At 40.6% G+C, this 11,403-nt stretch overlaps 1 protein-coding gene across 1 annotated transcript in view; it reads left to right on the top strand.

Annotated features, from left to right (window-relative positions):
- PSMD1 (proteasome 26S subunit, non-ATPase 1) overlaps positions 1 to 11,403 on the top strand; it is a 61,844-nt gene that overhangs the window by 6,939 nt on the left and 43,502 nt on the right. The window contains exons 8-15 of the mRNA XM_017727017.1: positions 1,486 to 1,614; positions 2,628 to 2,716; positions 3,335 to 3,413; positions 3,924 to 4,097; positions 5,066 to 5,177; positions 5,786 to 5,982; positions 6,561 to 6,656; positions 7,165 to 7,229. Coding sequence (XP_017582506.1) covers positions 1,486 to 1,614; positions 2,628 to 2,716; positions 3,335 to 3,413; positions 3,924 to 4,097; positions 5,066 to 5,177; positions 5,786 to 5,982; positions 6,561 to 6,656; positions 7,165 to 7,229 — 941 coding nt within the window. The remainder of the gene's footprint in view (positions 1 to 1,485; positions 1,615 to 2,627; positions 2,717 to 3,334; positions 3,414 to 3,923; positions 4,098 to 5,065; positions 5,178 to 5,785; positions 5,983 to 6,560; positions 6,657 to 7,164; positions 7,230 to 11,403) is intronic.

Below are 11,403 nucleotides of genomic sequence, written 5' to 3'. Positions count from 1 at the left end.
ACTTTTGAAATAGGAAACAAAAGGATCTGGCTCGTGTGTTTGCCTTTTGATATTGAAACAATTAACTCATTCCAGAAGAAAAGGCCTGAAATTTAACTGCTGCTGAGAACCTTAGGAAGTGAATTAGCTTGATGTATTTTTTTTTGTTCTTCAAAAATCCAGCTGTAGTTCTGGTTGGGTAGAACTGATGCTGTTCTGCAGGAGTGGCAGGAGGGGATGCTGATGTAACAGAGTTTCTTTTCCATAAAGCCCTAAAGTTGCCTCGGGCCTGCGTGGTGCTGTGTTGCTGGGCCAGTTGGTTGGAATCTCTTTGTTTAGTTTCTTTCCCCAAGTATTGGAGAAAGTGAGTTCACTTCTAACATGAGCATACAGTTGCATTTCAGCATGTAGAATAGTTAATGCAATTCTGACATTTCCAATGCTGAAGACAAGAAGTGCTACCAGAGAAGAAAGTAAAACCCAAGACAAGTTGTTGGTTTTTTTATTTCTTTTTCCCCATAGTAAATGTTTGCAAACAAAAGTTGGGAATCTTTGAAAGATTCTTGAAGATCACTTAAAAATTAATTAAGGGCAAATTGAAGTGTTTTCTTCAAATTATATTTCACAAGGAAAACAAAAGGGGTTGAGTTTCTTTCCCCAGCAAGGAACCTCGACAGTGGTTCTGTGCAGGAAAGGTGTCTTGAATCAGTTTCTGCTGCATTGGCTTTGCTTTTGTACCAAGTACACAAAAACGATCTGTGTGGCCAGAAATGTTCTTTAGCTTAATCTTACACAGTTCAGAATGCTGGCTACAAAGAAATAATTGAGGGAATTAGTTTAAGGGCTGAACTACTCATGCTTGGGTAGTCTGTGAGCTGCTAACAATGTCAGGACAAAGAGCTGCACTGTACTTTTCAGCCTGCTCAAAAGGAACTTCAGTTTCCAGAGATCCATTTTCAGCTGTTCCATCATGAGGACGGAGACTTTCTCAAAGAGCTCTGTAAGATGATGTATTAAAGTTTCCTAGTTTTACTAGCTGTTGTTCTAAATAAAGCTTGTAGCTCACAAGAATGATGCTGCAGCTCAGCAGGGTCTTGCAAAGTATTGTAACTTTGTGGCCCTGTCTATGAAACCTTCCATGGAAATACACGTTGAAATTTATAAAAGGGTTTGCCTCTAGCAGGAGACTTACTGTCTCTGTAAGGCCAAACAGCTGCTTGCAGAATGTCAGATGTCATCCACACCCTTTTGCTTTCAATGCAAGAATACATTTCTTTTTGAAGAGTCTTTTCTACCACCTGCACTGCTGTGCACAAAAGGTTTGATTTCTGGGAGGTTTGGGTTTGTGCACCAAGGACAGAAACAATGTCTTTTTAGTCCTAAAACCTGATAGGTTTTGGAATATGGTGATGGAAACATACCAGAGAAGCTTCTCATGAATTGTATTTTAGCAGAGCTGTAGTTGGGTTCTCATGGAATTTTTTTCTCCTTTGCTTGTATGTGAAGAATCCAGAGCCTAAGGACCAGATCTCAAAAATGATTAAAATTTTAAGTGGGGAAATGGCCATTGAGTTACATCTGCAGTTTTTAATACGAAACAACAATACAGACCTCATGATCCTCAAAAACACAAAGGTAAGAGGCTTTGTTAAATATAAAACCGTAGTCTTGGATTTATCTGATTCATTCTGTGTTTGTTTTGACCATGTTCTATTGTTTTTAATGATAGGCTGCTATTAGCATGTTGATATTTTAATTGTTTTTTGTCTGATTGGTTATAGAAACTTACGTTTTTCTCACAGTTGTTTTGGGGGTTTTTTTTTGGGTGGGTTTGTTTTTCGTCTGTCCAGTAAGATGGGCAAAACTCACCCTCCAGCTCCCTGTCAGATCCATTGCAAATGCTGCTCGTTGGGAAGGGAGGAGTCAGCCAGGACTATAGGTTACAGTATGTTGGTATCTTGATTGAGGTGTTATGTGAGCCCACACCTTCAGCTTGGCTAAGAGAATCCTGGTATGTAGTAAAAGACCAATATTTCCACGTTGGAGACAAAACCAATCAGATACCGTAATGTAGACAGTGCTAGTGAATGGAGTGACTGGTTTTATTTTGGGTGGTGTTACTCAAGGGTGGGTAAATTAAAACTTACAGGTAAACTGGACTCTTAAATGATTACTAGAAACCATAGGAGAAGTTTTTTATATGTGAAATAAGATGCACATCATCAGTGTTAGTGGGTTCATCTATTTCAGACAGCACTTCAAATGTATTGGAAAGTCTTTTCCATCTGCTGGTTAAGTGCTCAGGAGTGATTCTGCAATAGAGTTCTGGGAATGGCCTGGAAACAGCAGCAGCACACGCTGTGCAGTGCTCAGTTCTGGAAAACAGAGAGGGGGGGTTCTCCAGTTAAGTGGCAATTGGAGTAATCACATTTCTGAAAAGAAACTCACAGAAAGGATCATTTTGCATGGGAAAGATGGCTTGAGGATATGTTAGAGTGTATTAGCAATCTATTAGCTGATTACAGGGAAATTGCTGGTTAAATTGAGGATCATTACAGTCCATTTTTCTAGTGTACTGGCAAGCATGTTAAGCGACCTTGGGCATATCTTTTGCTGAGTGATGATACTGATTGTTCTTGTTCTTCCAGGATGCAGTGAGGAATTCTGTGTGTCATACAGCAACTGTTATAGCAAACTCCTTTATGCATTGTGGGACAACCAGTGACCAGTTCCTCAGGTAAATCTATGGCAAGGAAGCTCCAATGTCATTTCGAGGTGTTTGAACAACATTGTTGCCCTCCTTTAACTTGATACTTCCAGAGTGGTAGCTGCAGACTTCTAATGCTCTGAGAGAATTGTTTCCTTTTCTCTATCCTCACAAACTGGCTTTGTTTGACTGATAGCTATATGAGCAGCTTGGAGGGTGAAGATCTGGAGTTTCTCTTCTCTTTGTTTACCAGTTAGAGAGTTTCTGAGATGATGTATCTTTTTATGGTAGAGACTGACAGTACTGAATGACTCTTGTAAGGGAAATCCTAGGGCTGACCTTACCAGGATCTTAAGGAAAGCTGCAGAAACTCTTCTAAGTTTCTCCCAGAGTGTTGGTGGGCTGCATATTGAGCAGTTGTTCTCTCTCTTTCACTGAGATCACCCATGTCTAGAAGCTTGACTACAACCAGGCAAAAGTCAGGACTAATGAAGGGGAGAGAAATGTAAAGTGGAAATGTGTTTAGCTGCCTTCCTTTCTGGAGCTGCTTTCTAGTTTGAAGCAGTCTTCAGTGCTCTTAAATCCTGCTTGCAGGATGAGGAACAGGCTGTGTGAAAAACTTTGTATAACCTTTCTCTTTTCATCTAGAGACAATTTGGAATGGCTGGCCAGGGCCACTAACTGGGCTAAGTTTACTGCTACTGCCAGCTTGGGTGTTATACACAAGGTAACATTTCATTCATTTGCCTCTGCTCACTGTAAATGCTTGACTTGTGAACTCTGAAAACATGGAAATGGGAATTCTGAATGGTGCCTGCACTTCAGTGTGCCTGGCACAGCTATAACATATTTTGTGGTTTTGCACTAAAAAGCTGTGCTTATATTATTTTGTCTGACATCCAATATAATTTATGGTACATTCTGCTGAGAATCAAAAAGGTGCTAGAATAACATGGCTCAAGGAGAGAGTATTTTTTCTAACTCTTCCTTTGTGAGTTGAACAGATTTTATAACTTCTAGCTATTAAAATTGCAGGTGTTTCTTAAGTGATTTTGGGACATAGCAAAGTTCCCTACTGTAGTACATTTCAGTAAGTGTGAAAGGTGGCCTGTGTGGCACTGAAACGCAGATTTTTTTGGAGAAAGTAATTGCTATAACACATTTAAATATTATTTTGCTGTTTTTTCACCTTTCCCTTCCCACTGTCTTCCCTTCCTGCTGGACACTGGACATCCAGGGCCATGAGAAAGAAGCATTACAGCTAATGGCAACTTACCTGCCCAAGGACACCTCTCCAGGGTCAGCCTACCAGGAGGGAGGAGGTCTCTACGCTTTGGGTCTCATCCATGCCAACCATGGCGGGGACATCATTGACTACTTACTGAACCAGCTGAAGAATGCCAGTAATGATGTGTGTACTGAGCTCAGCAATGAGCCTTTGTTTTGCTGGGGATATACAGGAGGATGCTGGCTGGTTTAGAAGTGGGGGGTAGAGATAATTAAGGTCATGGCAGCAGTGTGATACTTAGACCTCCTCTGGGCCTTAAAGATTGATTAAAGGTTGGTTTTAATAACCTGTTGCTCAAGGTTTAGGTAAGGTTTTTAGGAAATTCTTACATACTTGACAGTGACTGTAGCGTCATCATGTTTACTACTTGTTATATCTACTTTGTTTTGCTAGTGGACCTGCAGTATTCAGGCACTGTTATTGTTTACAGCTTAACTGTCAAGGAAATAAGCCACAAAATGTTTCTGCTGACCTGTAGTTTTAATGCATCTTGCACAATAAGAAGTGTTTTTACTTCACCACCTAGTGTTTGTAGACCTCTATGAAAAATACGGTTTTAAGTTGGGAATAGATCATTGTCCCAGCGTGTTCCCTCTTTCTCCTTGTGGAAACTCAGATTACTTTTATTTAAAATTCTGTGAACAGATCCCACTTACCTTACTGCAAATGTATCCGTTGTTAGAGCAAAAGAGGTTATAGACTGTTTTTAAGTGGGTACTGATTTACCTTTTAAATAAAAAGCTGTTACTAGCCACCAGTTTTTACACATGGCACAGATTTATGGTTTTACATAAATCATTCAGTGGGCGAAAAGATCTTGAAGTTACTAGGAAGTCTTCTGTGCTATGTGTAAAGCTTCTGTTACTTATTGGTTATGGGCTTTTGAACTGTTTCTCTTCTATTTTCTGCCTTTTTCATTGGACCTGCTGCTTGAGACTGTGAAAGTGGTATTTCTAACAGATCAGGAGATCATTTTGGGTTGGTTTGGGGCTAAAAGTCTGCAGATTTGTATTGATGGAAAGATGTCTACTTCACCTGAAGCCATACTGTTCCCTGTTGTATGATGACTGAGCTTGCATATGCTTCTCTAGATTGTGCGACATGGTGGCAGCCTGGGCTTGGGGCTGGCTGCCATGGGGACGGCACGTCAAGATGTGTACGATCTGCTGAAAACAAATCTATACCAGGATGATGCAGTGACAGGTAAATGCTCTGCTTTCAAAGCAAATAACTATCTGAGGCCTTATCAGGCACCTGGAGGTTTTTGTTGTGGTTTTTTTCCCCAGGTTTTCTGTTAGCAGCATAGATTGTTTCTAGCTGTGTTTTATTTGCTGAGCTTCTCCTGATCATTATGGTTCTTTAGTTGTGTCAGTAATGTTCAGAGGTCCTGTCATGACTGGCACTGTACCAAGTTTTGATAAGACTAGGTCTTTAAACAACCCCTTATTTTGCTCTGTTCTTTTCTTTGTCATGTGCTTTTTATTTAGTGTGGCTGACCTCCAGAGCCATGTGCTTTTTTGAGCTGAGAGATAGGTTTGGAGAAGCTTGTGGGAGCCACTGCTGCATTGGTAGGAGCTCGTAGGAAATGATCTCAGCAGCTCTTGGCCCAAGGAAGTGATAATTGAACTTGGTAGAGAAAAGCACTAAATTGTGGTTACAAGCACATTTGGCCGTGAATAATGGAGTTGCTGGGCATGGTGACGTCCAGAAGTGATCTATTGGCCTACATCTGGCATGATTCTCTAGATACAGTATTTACTACTTTTGGGAACAGAGTCGAGTTGACTTTTTTGCTTGTCTGTGCTTTTCAGGTGAGGCAGCTGGCTTGGCACTGGGGTTGGTTATGTTGGGATCTAAAAATGCCCAGGCTATTGAGGACATGGTTGGCTACGCACAGGAAACCCAGCATGAAAAGATCCTGCGAGGCCTTGCAGTTGGAATTGCTCTGGTCATGTATGGGAGGATGGAGGAGGCAGATGCTCTCATTGAGAGTCTCTGCAGAGATAAGGTAAATTGAGCTGTGACTTAATCCCTGACTCTTGTGTTACGTGGCTGACCTTTCTGTCTGTTTTTGGATCTCCAGCTATGGTGGGTTGGCTGTTTTGAACCAGAGAAGTTCTTACATAACTCTGAAGTGGGACTGTTTCACAAATACGAATCAAAAATGCAAGAACAACAGTGCTTAGTTGTGTATTTCTTTAGCCTTACACTTGGTCTTCGTAGTCATGTGAGCAGCAACAGGGACTAGAACAGAGCATAGTGTTTAAAACCAGATGAGGCTTGCTGTAGGTGGATCATCTCTAGGCTCTAGTCGTGGTCACAGCAGATAGCAAGTAAGAAGCAGAATGACACCTCTGCCCTATATCTTTGGCAGCCTGCAGCATAGCAACGGTGTCCCCCTGAAATTGGTAATGACAACCCTGCTTTGGTGGTTGTCCTGTTACTTGTCCCAAATAAACGATTAAGCAGTGAGGCTGACCTGTGACCTGTTTGCAGATTCAAGACACAAGTGTGGAACAAATTTAAAGCTAGAATTACTGAATCACTGTTTGGATGGATGTTAAATATTGATGATTTCTCTTCCAGGATCCTATTCTCCGTCGTTCTGGCATGTACACTGTGGCTATGGCATACTGTGGCTCAGGGAACAACAAGGCTATCAGGCGCCTACTGCATGTGGCTGTGAGTACTGTGGCCTTAGGAGCACATAGAAATTTGTGGTGAGGAAGCAAGCACGTCATTTTGCCGGGCTTTGTGTCTGCAGTGTTAATATTCTGGTCCAAATCAGAGATTGTGAAGTGAAGAAAGCTTTTCTTAGTATTATGAATAGAACTAACAGGCCCTTCCGACATTAGGGTAAGTAGACTTTCAGACTTTCAACCTGGTATCACAGAAAAGGACCCTATTAAAAATTAAAATGTGAACCTTAACTACCTGGGTAACAGGTTTGCAGTGAGTAGTCTGTGTAATGATGGGCTGGAGAAAAAATAAATTAAGCTCTAAAGGATGAGGTCTGTCTGGTCAGTGTGTGAACACAAGTGAGGCTGTTTGGGCTAAGGCTGAACATGGTTTTAACTAACTTTCTCTATAATCCTGTCTTCTTGATTAACTGACACCTAGCCTGAAACATTGCAGAGTCGTCAAGTGCTTTAACTATATTCTTCTGAATGTCCTGTTTGCCTTTTTGTAGGTGAGTGATGTGAATGATGATGTGAGGCGGGCAGCTGTGGAGTCACTTGGTTTCATTCTGTTCAGGTAAGGTGTCTTCCTTGGTCACTGCTGCAGCCTTCAAATTAATGTCTGTTACTTTTTCAGAAAATGAGTATGCTACTGCTTTCGCAAAGTGACTGAACTGCTAATTGAACAGATTTTGAAAAGTTAAAAAACTGAGAGATTGGTTTAGAATTAGAAGCCTTCCTTAATTTTCAGCAGATGTTTAATGAGTCTTTCTGTTGGTTTCCGGACTTGTGGCTTAATTGTCTGAACAGAGCTAGAAGAAGTTGACAAATAGAATGAAAAATTAATATTTGTAGGATTGAGAGTTAATTAAAAATTAAATATATTGTGCTTGTGCCAAGCCTCTTAAGGGCAGCAGTACTCAGGCATGATACACCTGCCTAATGGCTGTGTAAAATGTTGTGACTTGGATTAAAAAAAAAGACTGAAGGAGGATCTTGAAATAATCTTTGTTTCTTAAGTATCCACTGTTAAACCCTGAGAAGTTACTGGGCTTACATTGTAACAGGAGTTAATCACAAGACCCTCACAATGTTTCCTTTGGGTGTCTAAAGTGAAACCTATGGCTGAAATGATATTTTGTAGTGCCCCACAGTTCCTTGGCTAAGGGATGTTTGTGGTGGTTTTTTTCTTTTTAATTAGGTTGGGGCTTTAGAAGGCTCCCCAAGGACTACACCTGCATCTGTTAATACAATAATCTGTGTAATCTAAGCACTGAGCCAAACTGCAGCCTTTGCGTGTGGCTGAGAGAGGAGCTGGTGCATACTTGGGTCCATAACTGTAATTTAAAAATCGTTGTTCACATCTTCTTTGGGTTGGTAGCTGTCCTTAAAAGCAGGATGAGAGGTTCTTAAAGATGGTGTTAAAACTTGGGTTACTGATATGAGTGGTCAGCTCTTCTGTAACCGAGTTGTTCCCCACGTGAAAGTGACTCTGTGCTGTTCCACTCTATCTGAAGGATAATTGAATGTGGTTTGCAAAGAGGACAGATTCTCACGGTGGGCAGCAGGCGTCTCCCAAGTGCTTCTGCTCTGTTACTTCCAAGCAGCACAGCTTGTTCCTTGCTGCATGGGGAGGGATCTGTGCCTCTCCTGAAGCCAAGGGGTCTGTTTAACTGACTTCTGTATATGTATACATAACAAAAATTCCATGCACGCCTTCCATAGTTACAGGCATCTTTTTTCAAAACAGGTTGTGACAAAGCCCTTTTGTCTCAGATTTCAGTGTAATTTTTCTTTTCAACAAATGCAAAACACAATTGCACATGAATAGCTCCTACCAAAATGAGAAACTTTCAAGGCTCTGAGCTAAACCATTTACCATGTGCTGGCATCTTGCTGGAGCAGCATAGTTCAGGGCTTGTTTTCTCCATGTCCAGCAATGAGGAAATGAGTGACACCATCTTGGACTCTTTCACCTGCTGTGCAGTGGTTCAGATGTTATCCTGCCTCTTCCCTTCCCTTTCTGGAGACTTGCAGTCCAGAACCTACTTGTGCAATAAGGAGGAGCATTTCTTTGTAAATTCCAGTGTCCACCTTACTTGGTATACCAATCAAGGACTAAAACTTCTTAGCTGATTATCACTGGCTTCTGGAGGCAAAAGGTTTGTGTTAGGCTGTGGTAGTTGCCAGCACTTTTCACTTGATAACTAGTTGTGTGCTCTGGCCTAGCTCAACAATGCTGATGTACAGAGACACAAAGACCAAGTGGGCTGTGAGTTTGTCAGATTTCACGGCTAAAATGACATTTCTTAGGACTGTTGTTTGTTGGTCTAACTGGATTTACTTGTAAAGGCCACTAACACAGCATTGAATACTGGCAAGAGTCAGTGATTTGTCAGCTGCTGGGTATACAGAGCTTTTGAATGAAGTGTTTTGTGATGGGAGGTGGGCAGGTCTGGGACACAGTGGGCTAAACCCCAGAAATTAATCTCCTCTGAAATGAAGGAAACATGACTGAAGGTCCTATGAGAAGAGTTCTCATTGAATTCTTTGTATGTGGTTCCAGAAAGGGAACTGTGAAGTCAGGATTGAAATAAGAGAATACATTTGTTTAATGCAGTCTATGTTTTTCTTGGGGAGTTCATGGCATTCATGTAAGGTTGAATATGCTGGAGGTGTGAGTTTGTCTGCTGGATTGTACACTTTAGCAGGAGTATGCTCAGACTTGTGCTTCTGTCTGTTCCTCCTATAGGAATAGTAAAATCCAAATAAGGATGGAGGTTACAGTCAGAGGATGGTAATTTCCTTAAAAGCACCATTGTTTGAACATGACAGAACTATAACCCACAAACTCAAGTTGTGTCATAAATATCCAGTTTGTTTTCTCCTGTTGTTACAACTATCTGTGAATAAATGTTCTTTTTCTTGGATTTGAACTAAAAGTGTCATAAACGTCACAAAACTGCTAATTTTAGGTAATGCATCTGCATAGCAGAACATTCTGTAAGGCTTTGCTGTCCTTGTTTTCCTCTGTGAGTCTTCCTTGCTATCACATACATACAACCCTGCATACACTCACTGAAGAGCACATCTTGACTTTTATAGCTGGTTAATGAAAACAGCACAGTATCAAAGTAAAATGTGATAGAACATCATGTAATAAAACATGACATTTAATTTTTAGACCAATAACATTTTGCTTGAATTTGAAGATTACCGCTTTTATATTTTTTTAAGCATGGAAATTCTTTTTTTTTTTTTAATTGCTCTTTTGAACATTGCAAAAATCTACAAAAGAATATACGTGCCTTTTTTCATTATTCAGGATTCATGAATCAAGGTTTAGATAGAATGTTCTAGTCTTAAGTTCTTAAGTTTTACCTAAGAATTGCAAGATTAAATTTTCCAGTGTGTTATGAAAGATACTAAATCACCCAGTTATTATCCCCCAAGGGATTGGGGGAGCAGGGGTTAGTGCTCCTGTAACAGTTTCACTCTGGGATGTTGGATGCACACTCGCCTGGCTGTGGGAATGTCTGCAGCCAAGCCACCCAAGGGAGCAGAGTAGTAGCAATCATACTGCTTGAGTGCAGAATACACTGCAGGTCCTATTCATATAGCACAAAACTTCCTTGTCCTGTTCTTGGGCTCCCCAAAGCTTTCCAGGGGACCCTGTATGTAGAACTGAACCTTGATCAGCAGTGTTGCTGCTGTTAATTCTGGTTTTGCTGACTGTTAAAAGCAGTCCACAGGTTCAGACAGGGGATGGAAAGCACAGCCTGCTGGCTATAGGGCTTGGTGTGGCTGTTTTCCCCTCTTGGCTTAGTGCTGTACAAAAATTAGGCACTAGTTAAGTATTTTGGAGCAGATCATTTTCATGCCACTACATTAAATGATAAGAAAATGCTCCTGTGCAAGAGAATTGTTTCAAAACTGCCTTCTCTTTTCTCCCTTTTCCCATCTAAAAAAACCAGTCAAAATTATGTGTGGTGCAAAAACCTGAGATTTACATCTTCTCTCTTTCTAAAAATGGCCACCTCTTACAGGAGGCACTTCTAAGTAAAATGTTGATTGTAAAGTGTTACAGAGGCATGAATAAAGCTTGGGATGTTTGGAGCTTGCAGTGTGGGTGCAGATACAGAAGCTGTATTGTGAAATAGGAAGAAGAGAAATGATGTGTTGACTTGGCTACTGTAAGGTGTCTCTGTTTTCCCAGTCCTGATCCTTTTGCCAGTGATCACAGATAGCAAACTTACCTTATTGTTGATGTTTATATACTGGTGGTTCTTTATGCTGAAGTGGCTTATGAAATATTTATGACTGTTGGAAAACAGCATTTAAGGCGCTTGTGATTTCTGGTCAGCTTTTTTTAAAGACTATTATGATGAGATGGAAAACATGATAAATTTAAAGTGTTTTACTTTATAAAAATGGAAAGACTTTATTTTAATCATCATTTTTACCACTTTAGATGATGAATTGATCTTTGTTGGTATTGCAGAGTGAGATGTGATTGGATTATGTAGTCAGCCTTATTTTTATATTGTTAGAGCAGTGCTGCAGGGTATCTAAACACTTTATTTTATATACAAAATAAGGAGGTGGATGTTTTATGGATAGAATAAATCTGGTTAGGGAGAAAGCTTCAATGTGGGATGCAGCAGTGCTTGCAAGCATGAACTAAAAAGGTTTAATGCTCTCATAGCAGTTGTTACATCCAGGGGAATGGGAGTCAGCGGGAAGTGGGACTT

The sequence above is a fragment of the Corvus brachyrhynchos genome, unplaced genomic scaffold (assembly GCF_000691975.1).
Source record: "Corvus brachyrhynchos isolate BGI_N302 unplaced genomic scaffold, ASM69197v1 scaffold162, whole genome shotgun sequence".
NCBI classification, from domain to species: Eukaryota; Metazoa; Chordata; class Aves; order Passeriformes; family Corvidae; genus Corvus; species Corvus brachyrhynchos.
Note: the sequence above shows the minus strand (reverse complement) of the source record. Positions and strands in the feature narration are given on the sequence as shown.